At 40.1% G+C, this 16991-nt stretch overlaps 1 protein-coding gene across 25 annotated transcripts; it reads left to right on the top strand.

Annotated features, from left to right (window-relative positions):
* Positions 1-1777: 1777 nt before the first annotated feature.
* On the top strand, positions 1778-11407 carry LOC123112182 (uncharacterized). 25 transcript variants are annotated; one of them, XR_006455206.1, is made up of 15 exons: positions 1782-2375; positions 2486-2787; positions 2896-2940; positions 3238-3320; positions 3570-3649; positions 4278-4357; positions 4672-4686; positions 4845-4991; positions 6646-6820; positions 8214-8279; positions 8455-8652; positions 9029-9114; positions 9266-9296; positions 9389-9453; positions 11100-11407. XR_006455206.1 is itself a non-coding variant. In XM_044533114.1 (11 exons), the coding sequence occupies exons 3-10, from the start codon at positions 2903-2905 to the stop codon at positions 8246-8248; spliced, it is 657 nt and encodes a 218-aa protein (XP_044389049.1). In that variant the 5' UTR covers positions 1778-2375; positions 2486-2787; positions 2896-2902; the 3' UTR covers positions 8249-8279; positions 8455-8777. The 25 variants fall into 25 exon arrangements, 4 of the variants coding, with proteins under 4 accessions (XP_044389049.1, XP_044389048.1, XP_044389047.1 ...); XR_006455205.1 differs by having other exon boundaries at positions 9029-9296; XR_006455215.1 differs by lacking the exons at positions 9029-9114; positions 9266-9296; positions 9389-9453 and having other exon boundaries at positions 1779-2375; positions 6646-6824.
* Positions 11408-16991: the final 5584 nt, after the last annotated feature.

The raw sequence follows: 16991 nt of genomic DNA, 5'->3' as shown, positions 1-16991 counted from the left end.
AAAAACGGAATTTTTGATGTGGAATGCTACCTAACATATTTCTCAATGTATTTCTCTTTATTGTGGCATGAATGTTCAGATCCAAATGATTCAAAATAAAAGTTCATATTGACATAAGAAATAGTAATACTTCAAGCATACTAACAAAGCAATCATGTCTTCTCAAAATAACATGGCATTAGAAGGTTCATCCCTACAAAATCATATAGTTTGGCTATGTTTCATTTTCATCACACAAAATCCTCCCATCAAAAACAACTCCAGTTTCAGCCAAGCAATTGGTTCATACTTTTTAACGCGCTTCAGCTTTTTTCAACTCTCACGCAATACATGAGCGTGAGCCATGGATATAGCACTATGGGTGGAATAGAATATGATGATGGAGGTTGTGTGGAGAAGACAAAAAAGAACAAAGTCTCATATTGACGAGGATAATCAACGAGCTATGGAGATGCCCATCAATTGATGTCAACATGAGGAGTAGGGATTGCCATGCAACGGATGCACTGGAGCTATAAATGTATGAAAGCTCAACAAAAAAAAACTAATTGAGTGTGCATCCAACTTGCTTGCTCACGAAGACCTAGGGCATTTTGAGGAAACCCATCGTTGGAATATACAAGCCAAGTTCTATAATGAAAAATTCCCACTAGTATATAAAAGAGACAACAAATGAGATTCTCTATATGAAGAACATGGTGCTACTTTGAAGCACAAGTGTGGAAAAAGATAGTTACATTGTCCCTTTTTTATTTTCTTCTCTTTTTGGGCCTTTTTTTATTTGGCCTTTTTTTCTTTGGCGTTTTTTTGCCTTTCCTTTTTTTATTAGGGACAATGCTCTAAAAATGATTATCATCACACTTCTATTTAATTACAACTCGATACTAGAAAAAAGTATGACTCTATATGAATGCCTTCGGCGGTGTACCGGGATATGCGATGACTCAAGAGCGACATGTATAAAAATTATGCATGGTGGCTTTGCCACAAATACGATGTCAACTACATCATCATGCAAAAAGCAATATGACAATGATGATGCATGTCACGATGAACGGAACGGTGGAAAGTTGCATGGCAATATATCTCGGAATGGTTATGGAAATGCCATAATAGGTAGGTATAGTGGCTGTTTTGAGAAAGATATAAGGAGGTTTATGTGTGATAGAGCATATCGTATCACGGGATTTGGATGCACCAACGAAGTTTGCACCAACTCTCAAGGTGAGAAAGGGCAATGCACGGTACCGAAGAGGCTAGCAATGATGGAAGGTGAGAGTGCGTATAATCCATGGACTCAACATTAGTCATAAAGAACTCATATACTTATTGCAAAAGTTTTATTAGCCCTTAAAGCAAAGTACTACTACGCATGCTCCTAGGGGGGAGGTTGGTAGGAGTTAACCATCGCGCGCCCCCGACCTGCACACAAGGGAAGGCAATCAAAAGAGCACTCCATGCAATAAATTTGTTACACCACTTTTACCATACGTGCATCCTACGGGACTTGCCAACTTCAACACAAGTATTCTTTAAATTCACAATTACCCAACTAGCATGACTCTAATATTACCACCTCCATATCTCAAAACAATTATCAAGTATCAAATCTAACATATAAAGCCTCAAAAAGTGCTAGGCACAACCAATGCCTCGAGCGCACGGTACCACGCGCGAGGGAAAAAAGACCACCGCACCGCGCCGCGCGTGGGGGTGCAGCGCACCACGCGAAGGAAAAAAACACCGCGCTGTGGTGAGCCCCGCGCCGGTCCGCTACTCCGCTTTCTCCTCCGTCGCTCTCGTCTTCGACCCTAATCTTTTCCCCCAGCCGCCTTTTCAAGCTCCTCATCCCCTCCACTACCTCGACAACGGTGGCGGCGGCCCCCTCTGCTGGCGAAGGAGGAGGGGGGAGATGGTGGCGCGGCGGCGACCTTCCCCTCACGCATCCCATCCCCCCTCGTCATCCCGGATCCCACCGGACCCGAGGCGTGCGGGCGCGGCGGCGATCTGCAAGGGAAGGGCGACGGTCGAATCGATCCAGTGGATCCTAGACCCCCCCCCCCCCCCCCCCCCCCCCAATCCCCTGTCCGCCCCTCTCTCCTCGCGCATCCTCTTTCCTCTCCACATCTGGCCGGAGGAGAACGCGGCGGCGGTGGCATCTCCTGGCGACGGCAGTGGGGGCGGGCGAGGTTGCAAGGTGACGGCCCGAGGTGGCGGTGGAGGACCTGCTCTTTGGGTCGAGGTGGGGCTCGCGAGGCTTCAAGGCGACGGGCCGAAACAAGGGTGCAAGGATCCGGTTGGTCTATTGTTACTGCTGGCGATGGACGGAGGAGGTGCTCTCGGATCGAGGTGGCAGCGCCGTCGGTGATGCTAAGGTGAGCTTCTCTGCATCCTTCTCCCCCTTCGCTCGTGATCTCTATCACTCTCTCTTTCTGCCCATCTATGCAATAATGTGCAAGTGTACCTCTGACGGCCAGCCCAACAGGGAGAAGGAATGGGCAAGCGAGGCCAGCAGGGGAAGGAATTGGGTGTGGCATCACACGCTGGCTTGTTGCTTGCACCTGAAGAAGACAGATACCAGCAGCCGATGGACACCATCTGGTGTTGGTTACAGTAGGCTCTGAGGCAGGATGTGATTCTTATCTTTAAAGAGTGGCAAGCTCGAGTTGTGAATCTGCTGCTATACATTGTCTGAGGAAAGCAATAGGCATACACATGACATTCAGCAATCTCTCGGATGTAAGGCCAATGAGATTTGCAGGCTTCATGCAGTAACACTCTAAATAGGTATAGATTCAGACCTCACCATAGACATGTTCATCTTATTGCTTGCTTTGCTATTCCATATTCATTTCTATTTCGTGCTAATGACGTCCTTGCTGGATTAATTACAAGGTGTGTTATGCTGGAGCAGGAGGCTGGAATGAATATAGTACCATGGTGAACATTTTCTTCACTCATACCAAAATACATTAAAAAATTAGCTTTGGCTCTTGCCCTGATTTACATGAGAAACTGCGATCTTTTATGCAGTAGACGCTGGAGAAAGTAGGAAATTACTCGAGTAATCCTATACTTATTTTTGTTTACCATCCCGGCAGAGGTATGGGATGAGTGCGGGCATCCCGTACTTTAGTGACAGCAATCCAATCTTTTTCAGTATCGATATTCCTATTGCAATAACCCCCCTATAGGATCTTTAATTTTGAGTAACCGTGTCCTTTTTCTGTTTTCCAGGAAGGTAGAAAGGCTAAGACAAAGAATGATTTTAGTGGGAGGTTCAACCTGGGAGAGGTGCGCTGAACTACTCAAGAAAAGAGGTAATCGCTATAATAAATGACATATTTCACTTTTTTATTGTGGCAACTCGCATATGAGGTCTTTTAATGTTTCTGTAAGGAACTCGACAGTTTCACATTCTAGACCCAGCCTGCTTTATTTACGAATGTGAAATTGCATTGTTACTTTATATTAGTGACAAATTCCTGACCATTCTTTGGTTCTCTGAACTTTGTTCAAAGTGCTTCTTCCGTTATCAACTATGTTGTTGAATTTTCCCGATTTTATAGTAGACTCACATCATTGGCCGATGCATATTCTACGACATGAAAAACACCTCAAGGAATTGTTGTTTCCAAGGTGGGCTGAGGTGATTACTGAATTCTCTTCTGCTGCAAAACAGATTCCGTATTCACTTATATTTGCATGGGGCCAAGGATAGTTCTCTTTATGTTGCAGTACCGCTTACACATGTATATTCTAATGAAATGAAGCGGATAATTTAAAGGGTGCAATATAACACCGAGCTTATTCATTTTGCTTCTTTTGTGTTGTTGAGTATGTGATTAAAAGGATGAGCAAGGTCCGCTTCTGATTGTTTTCAGCTATTTGTTGTAGTTTGTTTTTAGGGTTCAGTAAATTCTGCATCAATATTTAAAGTTTTCCTATCAAGCGAGAATGAGCAAGGTCCGCTTCTGATTGTTGTATGCCAACCCATGTTTTCTATTTGTAGATGGTTGTGTTTTTTCAGTTGGCCTACATCTAATAATTAGTAATTAATGTCTGGATTACTTTTGACCAAATATTTCGAAAGTTCCTTGTTCTTTTGTACGTACCTGTGTTGGATTATCAATGCATGGTCTAATTATCGTTTTCTTCATACCGATATCCTATTAATTACTACTAAATCAAGGGACATCTTCATGTTGTTGGTTTCATTACAAATCCACTCGTTGCTTGTGGACATGATGGTTTAATTTCTTTGATATTTCCTTCAGTTTAGGGACGGCAGCAGTTCTACCACCGATGGTGTTGCATGTAAGCTGGATGTTCTCATTGTTCTGTTGGCCCTGATCGGGTGAGTTCTTCCCTATTTCCTTTTTTGATGCCTCTGTATGCACAACCTATCATGGTTTTAGTTTTAGTGTGAATGTTTTACAGTTTATATATTTTTTGTGTTCTCTAGCAGTGTGGATGCTATGAAGTTAAGGTTCTTTAGATGAATGCTGTTTATAGAAGGTAGATACAGTTTTGTCATTCATTCATGATCATATTTGGCCTCTCTTAGTGGCCAGTCTATGGTAAATCTAATAGTTGCTCTTGATAGTGATGCATGATGTGAGGTACAACTATGAAAGTGACATTAATTTTGGTTTTGCTTCCTATCCGCAGCCTCTTCTACACTAGGTGAGAAACTGGTTAAAAGAGTACATTTTATTACTTTCCTAAAAATATCTTCCGTGAGATATGATTATTGTGTTCAGTAGTGTTGCTTCTCTACTCCAAAGGCACATGGAATTTTACAGGAAAAAATAATCTTACAATTGTTTTTGTTGGATCTTCAGAAAAGGAAAACACTCAACGATCTGGCTCTGTCTCGGGTATGTGCTCCCTTGCCCGCAAGATCTGCTCTCTCCCATTTACGCATCGCGGCAGCACTTCATCTCCTCTTGTGGATTCTCACCAGATCAGGCCACCTCACTCACCTTCAGGTAAACCTTGAGCGACGACACAGTATGTTTTCGCGAACTAATCTTCTTTAGTCAACCTATCGATCCTTGTTGCGTGTGCTTCTTAATCGACATGTGAATAATCTGTTGATGCATGGAAATACATGCTGATCTCTTATTTTCTTGCTGCCTGCAAGATAGTATATGCATTAATCATGTTCAACTACAACAACCTGAAAGCCCTGTTATTCTCAGAAAAATTATCATCTACGGTTGTATGCATATGCCTCTTGATATTTACCAGCTCTCCTTTAAGATTGCCCAACTAGCATACATATCCTAGCTAAAACATAAAAGTTTGAATTTGTACATGTGAACTGCACATTAAGTTATAATCACCACTTTTTAACAACACTGTTGATTATGACTCAGGTTTGTAATCAGTCATCCATACCATATGTACGTATGTTAATGCAGAAGCACTACTACTGAATTAGATGTAGTAACTGCGTCAATCTGAACATTTTAGCAAGTTCATGCATTATCCTTAGGGTCCATCGATGAAACAAAGCCAATCATATGAACTAAAAGAGCTACTGAAATAAATGGATAGAAAAAATAGAAAATTGAAGATTATCTATATGAAAATTCAGAGAATGGGACAGGAGAGGTTGTTCTTCCCAACTGGAAAAAGAGTGGAGTATACTGTTATCCTGCCTTTTCTACTACAATCCCAATTAGCATAATAATGCGACATGAAAAATCATATTATCGATTTAATTATGATTCAAGCAACACGAATAATTATCCGTGAAATTCACTTCTAAACCCTGGTTTTATTTAGTTCTAACTTCAGGATAGACATTTACTCTATTGTAATTGCCAGACTTCCAAAATTCTACTATTATCATTGTTTAACAACACTGTTTTTTGTCACGGGAAAATAATAGATGGATAAACGTCTCAAATCATACACTATAAAGCTTCCAACACTTGCTTACAGTGTCTTTCTTGTGTAATCAGTCTGTCGTGATGGACAAAATTAAGATCCCAACAAAAAGTGCTTCTTGATGCTATGATGCAGCAACGTAACCTTCCAAATTGCAGTTTACTAAACAGAAAGTGCTTCTCGATGCTATGATACAACTTCTATGATGCTATGCCGCAGAAACTTGATGCTATGGGCAAGTGATTATGCTGCTCTTGGTTCTTCTGTATACTTAAAATAAGGAACAATATTCGAAAGTATGGTAGTGTTTGGTTAAAACATATACCTCGGTCCATTACTTCACTTCCTATTTTCTGCTTTTCTACTTCTTTGCTCTGCTTTACACAATTCACATGGCATTCGAGTCCTGTTATTTAGGACCAGGGAAAAAACTCTAATTGTTAACTTTGTATGTTCCCACTGACTAGCGCATATCTTGCCTAAGCGCATGCCTAGGCAACCTTAAGCAATGCGTTCTGTTCTGGCCTAGCGCCTAGGCGCTTACACCCTTTCCCCCTTTCTCGCTTTGTTGTTCAGAGCACAGAAGAAGTATGTACAAGTATACATCACCCCTGTTATTTTACTTGCTTGCAATTACAATGTATTTTAAAACACACAATTGGCGAACATCTGCTCGTGCTTACAATGCTCTATGAGGGAAATAATAGATCAACACTTGCTTTTTTGCTCCTTATGAACGGTTGTCAGGACCTCGCCGGCAGATCCCTCAGCTATCAAGGAAGGCAGCCATCAGCGGAGATTGAGGGTGCCTCTCTGGCGAGAGTGCACGTGTCCGGGTGGTTTCCCATCAGCAGCGTGGGTGAGGCGGTGTCTTCTGCAGCTAGGTCTACTTGCTGGCTACCTCACCATCACCAGCCCATCTGTAGGTATGCTAGCTCCTCTTCTATTAATGCAAAAAGGAGATGCTCTAATGGATTGAGTGGTACCTTCCTGAAAGTATTATAGGGATGTACATATGGATTGATTGGTAGGCCCCTGAAAGCTACACATAATAACTTTAATAAGAATGTGTATCCCAGCTCCTTTTATAATCTTGAATCCTTCTTGGTCCTACTAAACTGTAACTCATGTTTTGTTTTGGAATCAGTATTTTGGACATTCCTAACCTGGCCAAGGGAATGTATTGCCCACCTACAGTGAGAGACACATACGAAATAGGTCCTACTAAACACCTAAAAGGATGAGTTACAGTAGGTGTGCATACTATACTAACATTTTTGCTATCTTTATGCTCCTCCATATGGATGGGAACTAAAAGGATGATGATATTATTCTACCTTTCAATATTTGGTGGTGCATATTTAAGAAAATCATAGTGACTGATAAGCATGTCATTTTCTAGAAAGGCGCTTGACTGGAATGTATATGTATGTAGTTAATAAATCATAGTGACTGATTGTTCAGTTCCTCCATTTAGATTAGAGGTGTCTGCATGCATATTAGCCAAGTGATCGGTCTTTCCAGCTTAAAAGAGAAAGTGGCCGATGTTTTGGCATATTTTCCTATTAGGAATAAATGGACATGCCCATGCACGTATGCACACACATTTAAGGTTACAGTTTAATTAGCAAACATATGATACCTCATTGTGTCGTCTTGGTCTGAGAAGAGGGGATATACTTGGTGAATGTATATGTTCCACCCGACCATTGTGTTTCTTGGTGTGCAATGTGCTCGGTCTACCTTTTTACTATTTTGGTTGGTGCTCGATCAAGAGGTAGTAGACACAGATGCAAAAAGAGAGGTGCAGATTTGAGAACTGGCTGACTACAAAAAATAACTCTATATGAAGATTAATTGTAAGGATATAATGCTTTAAGAAATAGTGTGCATAATAGAGTCTGGTGCTTTTAACTAGACATGTTGATATGGCCATTATTTCCTGTTGTGCTTCACCGGCGTCGATGCCACCAACTTCAAGTTTGTCCATCTTGTGATAATGTTTTTGGATTATAGAGCATTTGTAAAGGGCAGTTGATCTTCTTTTTGGTTTTACTGGCGTTGTATGCAAGGTCTAAAAAGGTCTGCTGTTCTTGGATGGTGCGGGTGGTATAATACCAACTTTTCTTTTGTTACATGCTTTTATCATCATTCACAGTAATTTCTACTTGCGCCTCTTGTCATGTGCTCCACCATTCCTCTCCTGTTCCAGGTCCACAATGCTTTGTTTAATTGTATTGTGCCTGTTGTTTCACGGTTGCATCCTTTTTGGTGATCTATTTAAATCTTTGTTCTCCACTCACTGCCTTAGATAGCTGCAGATGAGGATGTACGAAGGATTTGGCCGTGAACTCAATCAGACCATTGGATTGAAGCTAAAGGTATACTTTGGCTGCTTTTCCTGTCGTTTGTGTTCCTCTTTTCATGTGTGTTCAGGATATTCTCCCTCCTTTTTTTGGCTTTAGAGCCTCAAATTTGACAAGCATATGTTGCCGATTAGTGAGTAATGAATTGACAATACTTTGATCTATATTGACTCTCATTCTCTATTTTCAGGGGGCATTGCAAAGATATGAAGGAATGGCCTTTCGTTCAGAACCTGGTCAGCTACATAACTTCTGGTCGTACATGTTTCTGTTGCAGCGGCCCAGTCACGCGGAGAAGAATGGCAGACGCTGAGAATTGTGTCAGCTGATTTTCTAATTCATGTTCAGCTCATGGATTCTCATTTATCTCTTCCATTTACACAACGAGGTGCATTATCAGCTCTTATGTATTTTCTTAATAATCGTTGATTGGAATGACAACTATGTTGAGATGTGGTAAACCATTGACTGACTTTTGGTCCAGAATGAAAAATATAGGCATAATTATTGTAATTTTGTTGCTGCTAATTTCTTTCAAACGAAGCATGGTTCTAATCCACAAAACAACACTCCCAAGTCGATAGTGGAGGCATAGATGGTTCTGAGCCTATTCAGAGACATTTTCCCTGTGCGATACCATTTTTCAAATCATGAATGTTGTTTCAAAGTTTTAATGTTTATAAAATCTTGAATGCTATGGTGATTTGATTGATTTCATACTCTCTTTTTTTGGATGTGTGATCCCCGTTTCTACTTTGGGCCAGCGGCCTTCTTATGAACAAGCAAATATCTGCCTCGGCCTTCTCTTTTATCCTGCGGCACCCACCAAATCGTATCCTATGTTTGCCGGGTTCGTCTTCTCACTCTATGCCGGGAGCTCTTCTCTGCGTTGACTGATTCTGCAGGCGCATAGATCCATGTCATTCCAAGTTACAACAATGATCTTTCTACTCATGAGTATCTTCTTTAAACTGATGAATTTTGATGCATACTGTGTGCAGAAAATAAGGCCTCTAACAAAAGTACAATCAGGTAGCAATGGAAGTAATCCGTTCTAAAACAAGTAATATCTCTGAATTATTACACTAGACTGCTTTACATTTGGTCCCTTCTCCTTTTCTTAGGAACTTGGCATAAGCTATACGTATGCAAATAGAGGTTCAGACACAGCTCCATGAACACCTTATAGGTGCCTTCTCTGTTCCATTTTTCAAGCTCTGATTGGATGGTGTTGTTGTCGGCATATTTTTTTTTATAGTAGGAGCATTCTTTTTCTAGCTTCACAATATTTACTGCCCTTTGTGTGGCTATGAACCCAAATCCATATTTAAATGGGTGCTAAATGTTTCTGCGGCATGGTGGACTTTCTAATCTGGTCATATGTAGTTAGTGTACAGTATGGTCCTTTTTCTGTAGTGTGAGATGTACATATAATGTTCTGTTTGGGGTGTTATCTAAGAAAAGATATATGTCACCCTACTTGATTATAAGCCCAAAAGAAAGAAGATCAAGGCTGGAGATGTTGCGTCTCCTGATTCACCTCCCTAATAAAATGAAAGAAAGATCCATATCTTTATTAGTGGTCCATACACGATTGACTGGACGACGGGCATGGGTAGTTCTCCTATAAAAGGGCCTAGGCTACCTGCCCACCTGAGGCACTCGCAGTCGCTGCTCCTTCCGGTCCACTCGATTCCCTTGCTCGGCTGAGCTATGTGCTCTTTCTACTGTTCAGGCTTAGTTAAAAGGGAGTCCTGTAGGCATTTGAATGGAAATACACACTTCCTGATTTCGTATTTTGGGTTCTATTTGCGAAACCAGAAAATTAGCATCCATGGTAGGACACTAGAGTTTGTCATGTGGGTCGACAAGGAGTCGCCAAAATAATTATGCATTTTTTAGTTTTCAAGCTACTGAAAGTAACTAAACTGCGCTATGTTTTTTTTTTTGAGGGATAACTGCGCTATGTTAGAATGGTTACATGTGTTAATTAGTGGTGCACATTATTTTAGACCGTCCAAACTTCTAATATAAAATGCTTATATGAAATTGATAGGTACCTTAAACTTCTTGTGCTTGAAACTAAATAGTGGTATGCATATTGGTCATATGTTACTGCTTATCAATAGATCTCTTATGAAACCTTTTACTTAACTTTGCAAAGGTTATTCCCTTGGGTTTATTCCCAGATATAAACATCTTAAATTTGGAAGCAAAATCAGTGTTGGTTTTAGATGCAGTTGGTGTGTTTCATTCTGATAGTGCAAATGATTAAATATATAAAATGTACAGTTCATAATACTCCATCCATTTCATAATTCTTATCCTGTTTTTATAGTTCAAAGGAGTAACAAATTATATGCTGTGTTCCTTAAAAATAGTGTACTACTACGTTAGTGGATCACTTGTTTAAGTTCTAGCAGTACCAAGTGTCTCCTAACAACATATCCGCACTAATTGCTTGGTGTGGCAACTTGCTCCTTTTTATTTATTAGATGTTTGAGGATTTTTTTTGGGGGGGGGGGGGGGGGCGGACTTTGTTCCTTTTTATTTCTCTCGAATGGGAGCGACTACAATAGAAGAAGGGTCACAGTTACAAAAATAGAAAAAACATGTCTGAGCCATCTGATCCTGGTTGAAGGGCCCAGATTCTTGTGGGTGGATCAGAAAACACATGTACTACATCAAGTTTTTACTTTGTCATCTATGATTTAGCAAACGCACTTGAATTGCATTCTTAATTGTTCAATACATACATGATCAGGATTAGAGAACATAGTTTTCCTATTTCTTTCCTTGTAATGTAAACTATATTCTTTTTCCTTGTATTTGTAGATGCATGATGCTCTGACAAGCGGAAACATCAGGACTACAGACAGATAGAAGAAGCTTTTATCAAAGTCTCCCCTTTCTGACAATTGAGAGAATTTTTATGCAAGATAAATTTAACTCTGTTCTTGGTCATGAATCTTTACGTGTCTGTGCTCAACTGAATCGTGTTTCCTTGGTGTGATCTCTCCCAGAGCAAGAAGTAGTATAACCGGCGGGAAATGCTAGACTTTTTTGCTATGTACCATCAAGATAGTATGGCTTATCATTTTAAATAGCAATGCCTAATGAGTGCTGATCATATTAGTCCTTAATACTCTGTCTTGCTGGCCATGTACTAAAAATGGCACTTCCACGTCTAATGAAGATAAGTATGCTTGTGATATGCTCAATCTGGGATTGTCCAGTCTGATGTTTACTTATGCTTTATAAATAGGAGGGAGTGGGGGGAAAGAGCTATAGAAGAATACACCCTGTTATCACTCCTAATTCAATAGTATGGTAGTATTCATAAGGAAATATAAGTAGGCATCGGTCTCTAAATATTCTAACTTTCATGGTTTGAAAGCCTGGTTCGCTCCCGCTCTTTGCGACTTATTTCTATATGTTTCATTTTATGTTTACATATCTTAATGTACACTCTTTCAATGCATGGCTTACACTCGGCCTTTGCGCCATGGGCGCAACGGGTCATCTAGTTGATCATAACATCAAATTCACTTTCTATGATAGTTTTTATTATACCCAACTTGGATGCCCATCATTCTAGGATCAATTTTATAACCATAGCAAATACCATGCTGTTCTAAAAGACTCTCAAAATAATATAAGAGAAGTAAGAGAGATCAACAATTTACACAAAATTAAACCACCGCCGTGCTCTAAAAGATATAAGTGAAGTACTAGAGCAAAAATATCAAGCTCAAAAGATATATAAGTGAAGCACATAGAGTATTCTAATAAATTCCAAATCAAATATTTCTCTCCCAATAGGCAAAAATATCAAGCTCAAAAGATATATAAGTGAAGCACATAGAGTATTCTAATAAATTCCAAATCAAATATTTCTCTCCCAATAGGTGTGTACAGAAAGGATGATTGTGGAAATATAGAAAGTAAAGACTAATATCATACAAGACGCTCCAAGCAAAACTCATATCATGTGGTAAATAAAAATATAGCTCCAAGTAAAGTTACCGATAGACGAAGACGGAAGACGGGATGCCTTCCGGGGCATTGTAGCATCCCAAATTTTCAATTTGGATGTTTATAAATAGATCATTCATATGCATCCATGATTTATGCATTTTCCCCATTTGTATTATTTGATTTTGATCCAAGGAATTTTGAGCACCTCAAGGACCAAAAGAGAGAGTTGGAAGTTTCCCTAAAACCCACTTCTGAAATTTCAAAGTTGGGATATGGATCAAATTTGATTTAACCAAAAATTCATTTCCATTATATCAAAAATAAAATAAAGAGAGAAGATAAAATGACTTCTTCAAAAACACAAGGAAAATATTGGAAATTGAATTTGGAATCAAAATATATTTATTGGGTTTTATTTGCAATTTATTTTATTAGTTTAGCAAAAATGTTTATTTTTAAAAATTTGCTTTTTAGGACGGATAAATGTTCACAATGTCATATATAAGACCATATTATTATGTGAACATTTTTCTTCAGATCTAAATAATAATTCTGGGAGAGCGAACGATTTATTTATTGATTATCTAGTCTAATATTGTTATTAGTTAAAATTTCTCTCTGTCAGCCTATCTAGCCCATCTATCTCTTCTAAAAAAAATCTCCTTTGCCCTTGGCCCAACTTCTCCCACTAAGGCCCATATCTTCCAGCCCAACCGATGGCCATCTTCCTCCTCTCATCGTTACAGGAACATGAACAGAGAGCAACAGCCATGGACTCCTGTACCTCAATCCCTCCCTTCCTCTCCCTCTCCCAACTCAATAACTGCCGGAACCGGTTCCCCTTACCTCCCTCGACTCCTCCCCTCCAGTACTGCGCCTTAAGGCACCCTCTAATGGCCATTAGAGCTTGAGGAAACTGCTGCTTCTACTGCTGTCATTAACACCCATGAAACCGCTCGATTCTGACCTCCCCTGCTCCTATAAAAGGGTACCCTGATGAGAGCCTCGAAGCCACTCACTATCCCATCCTAAAATCCCTCTTTTAACCTCCTCCTCTGCGAGCAATTGCTCGTCGGAGTTCGGCAACTTCGGCGGCCGCTCCACGCCCTCATGGGACAAGTCCGAGCCTGTGATCTTATCCAAAGGACTCCCTTTGTCTACCTTTTTGCCGTTCTGCTACTACTTGACGTTGGGGGACTTCTTCCTCAACTCCGGCGACCTTTTTCCCCAGCTCCGACGATTAGCTCCGGTGAGCACTATGTAAATCCCGTAATTGTTTTTCAGAAAAATACTTAAACTTTGGAAAATCATATCTCCTAAACTGTATGCCCAAATTCGACAAATTTTATATCCCCAGATTCCTTGGAACATCTAGTTTATTATAAAAATACGAGATCTCAGTTTTTGGCAAGTTAAAGTTTAGTTCTGTTTAAATATTAAATTGAGTATTTTTTTTCTATATCTTCTAATCTATAAATCATATAAAAATGTTTATTATATGAAAGTTCGACCTTAGGACATCACCTTTCTGTTGGAACTCATGGCATAATTTTTTCAGCAAGATTTAGTCACTGTTTTAACATCAACACCTTAAATTGACCTTCTCGATAATTGTTTAATAACTTTTGACACGAAGTTAAATCTCTTAGGTTGATCCCTAGAAAATCTCTCTGGTCACATGTCATCATCATACAAATTTGGACTTCGGAAATGTTACATAAATTTTTGTAACATAAACCCTATGGCATCAACTCCATCTATCATTTTCATTGGACCCAAGTCAAATATTCCAATCAAACCCATTATAGACTTTGTCGTAGAACCTTGCCTCACATCTCTTCAAGCCGTTCACTTTGACTCAACCCTAGAACAAACCCTATATCATATTTTCATTCTTGATCTTATCTCAACCCGTAACCAAGTCTTAACAACTTATGTAGGAATGTTTTTTTTGTATTGTAATTTGAATATTTTATTTGGATCTTTATTTAGATGTTGTTGTGTGCTGAAGTACTTTCTTATATCGTTAGATATATCGTAACGAGAAGGAGAGACGACTCAATATAATATTTCATCTTCATCAACAGTACAAGGCAAGTTACATCTTGGTCATGCCCTTTTATACCTATGTTTTATATATGCATTTAGTCCTTTGATGTAAGGTTTGCATGAATATGTTAGTTGGCTATATTATAAACCCAGTGGTGCAATGAGGTAGGTCTGAGCCTTTACTTCTTTGTCACCAACGTTGTAGGGATTTTGCTATGCCATTGTAGACGGGTATTGGTATGTGAGATCATGAAAGTTGCGAGTGATATAATAATTAAGGGTAACATTAAGGTGGCAACATTAACACACATCTGGGTGGATTGGTAAGGGGCACCCTGGAGAAACCATTGGACTTGCCCGAGCACCCTGGAGAAACCAGTGGACTTGCCCAGGGGATCCCGGAGTACCCGTGTGATCACCCCATGGACTGCCACCTAGGCTTAAAGGGATTCATCAATTTTTTCATGACTAGAAGCTTACCTGCACAGCCACAAGCTATTATGGGCTCTGGCTTAGTTGAGTACATTGTGTGACCTCTTACCGTGGTAGACTAGCAGATGTAGTTATATATGTATGTGTACCGGTCTACCCAGGGTTAAGAGGGAACACTTCAGAAAGACTATGTCTCAATCTTCCGATTCCCAAACACCAGGCAGTGCGAGGACTACAAAGGAGGTGATCGAGTCTTGTGGGGAAAAGTGTGCAAACCTCTGCAGAGTGTAAAACTAATCGATTAGTCGTGCCCCCGGTTATGGACAATTTGAGCATCTGGAAAGTGGGAATTGAGCGATCTCATCACTCTTAATTAATTTAATGGGTTTTAATGAATTTGGGTATAGATTGAATGGAGCAACCATCTCAATCATATTATGATGAATTATGTAGTAACAATATGATGTTTTTTTGATGATAAGGAAAAATCAGCTTTATGCAAATTAAATTTAGAACCATCCACCAGCCATATTGCATGTATAAATAGGACATTTATTCATCTCTTATGGTGTGACTTACCAGTACATTCAATGTACTGACCTACATGACTGCCACATATTATGTTGCAGGTATTATCCGACGAGTAAGTGATATGATAGGGTTATGGTCCGCACTCAACTTGTCGATGGTGTTGATGGGACTCCATACCCGTTTGCCTGTTTCCGCTGAGATTCTTAAGGTATATATCAGTTTTTTGTTACTTATACATGTGATTGCACTTTGATATATACATTGATGTACTGTGTGTGCTAGCATACCGATCCAGGGATAGCACAGATATACAGAGACTTGACCGTCTGAGGTCGGATCGCTATAGAAATGGTATCAGAGCACATGTTAACTGTAGGACGTGACCCTAGGAAATGGCTTAGTACCAGCAAGACCCCGAGAGAACAATTTTTGCCTTGGAATTTTCCCTCATCTTTTGAACCCTTGACCAAAACTCTTCTTATTTCTAAATTTTAGATGGAGAATTTCACCCTGAACACCAGAGAGCACTACAAGGACATTCTTTGTGGTCCAACCCTCATGGTACTGGTCAGAATGCTGAAGTTGCCGATACCGGAGATCAAGGTGAAGAAGAGAAGAACTGGAACATGGGGCATTAAGGCTCGAGTTTTTGGACGTCAAGGAGACCCCAAGAAAGGAGACATCACATATGAGATGATAGCCCGCAACAAGGATATGGGCATCAACACTGCCATTCATGATGCAATTGCACGCCTGTGCTATCTCATCGTAATGAGCTAAGCAAGAACAGTTTTGGAAAGATTGGATGGCAGAAAGCTGATGGAGCACATATCTTACTAACGAAGGAGCAAAAGCTGAAGTTTTCACCTCTGACGGTGTATAACCAAGACTTGGAGCATTACATCAAGAACCTCTAGATGGACCTTCTCGAAGTCTTCTTCGATAAGGAAGCACTGCATGAAGAACTCAATGCCCAGAAGCTAGAGGTAACCAAGCATGCAGAGGAAGACCTTGAAGTTCGGAAACTTCGTCAGGAACTGGAGAACAGCAGGACCATAGCTCGTACCAAAGATGTTGAGATCCAGAAGCTCAAGAATCAACTCCAAGACATACTGGGACGCCACAGGAAACTCCATCTCGACAGAGATTATCTGGTTGATATCCAACACAAGCAGAAGAAGCCCCGTGGAGATCAGAACCAAGATCTGGAGAAGTTAGTTTAGTAGTAGACCACCATGAGAAAATAAGTTTGAATGTTTACGATTTGAGTATCTGATCATACCAACTTATGTGGGTGGCAGTACTATATTAATGTTTGATTGAGTGAATGTGTGAATCATGATTGACTTGTGCGATGTGTGTATCTCTCTATTCCTCCAACTCTATCTCATCTCAAAACCCTTGGACCCAATAGATGATGAATGAAGATGGACTCAAATTCTTGGGACCCAAGACTAATTTGGAGATCGAGCAATGGATTCGTAACATGGAGAATCACATGAGGATCAACCTTGTTGAAAGAAAGGATGAAGTACCATACGCTCTTCAATACTTTGAAGGAAGTGCCGCAAAATGGTGGAAAATGCATCAAGACATACAAGGATGGAATGGAGCAAAGACTTGGGAAGAATTCAAGACGACTCTGCTAAGGTCTCGTCTTACCCGGAAGCCCTACGATAGTAAGATGATGAAGAAACCTTGTGCATGTAAGATTTGCGGAGAAATTGGACACACCCA

This window comes from Triticum aestivum, chromosome 5B, assembly GCF_018294505.1.
Source record: "Triticum aestivum cultivar Chinese Spring chromosome 5B, IWGSC CS RefSeq v2.1, whole genome shotgun sequence".
NCBI lineage: Eukaryota > Viridiplantae > Streptophyta > Magnoliopsida > Poales > Poaceae > Triticum > Triticum aestivum.
This window is presented reverse-complemented; position numbering and strand designations above follow the sequence as displayed.

Coding starts and splice junctions, on each gene's coding strand:
- LOC123112182 (XM_044533112.1), top strand. CDS start 2,903: ATGCTGGAGCAGGAGGCTGGAATGAATATAGTACCATG. Junction 2,941..3,237: donor GGAATGAATATAGTACCATG/GTGAACATTTTC, acceptor TCTGTTTTCCAG/GAAGGTAGAAAGGCTAAGAC. Junction 8,280..8,454: donor CCATTGGATTGAAGCTAAAG/GTATACTTTGGC, acceptor CTCTATTTTCAG/GGGGCATTGCAAAGATATGA.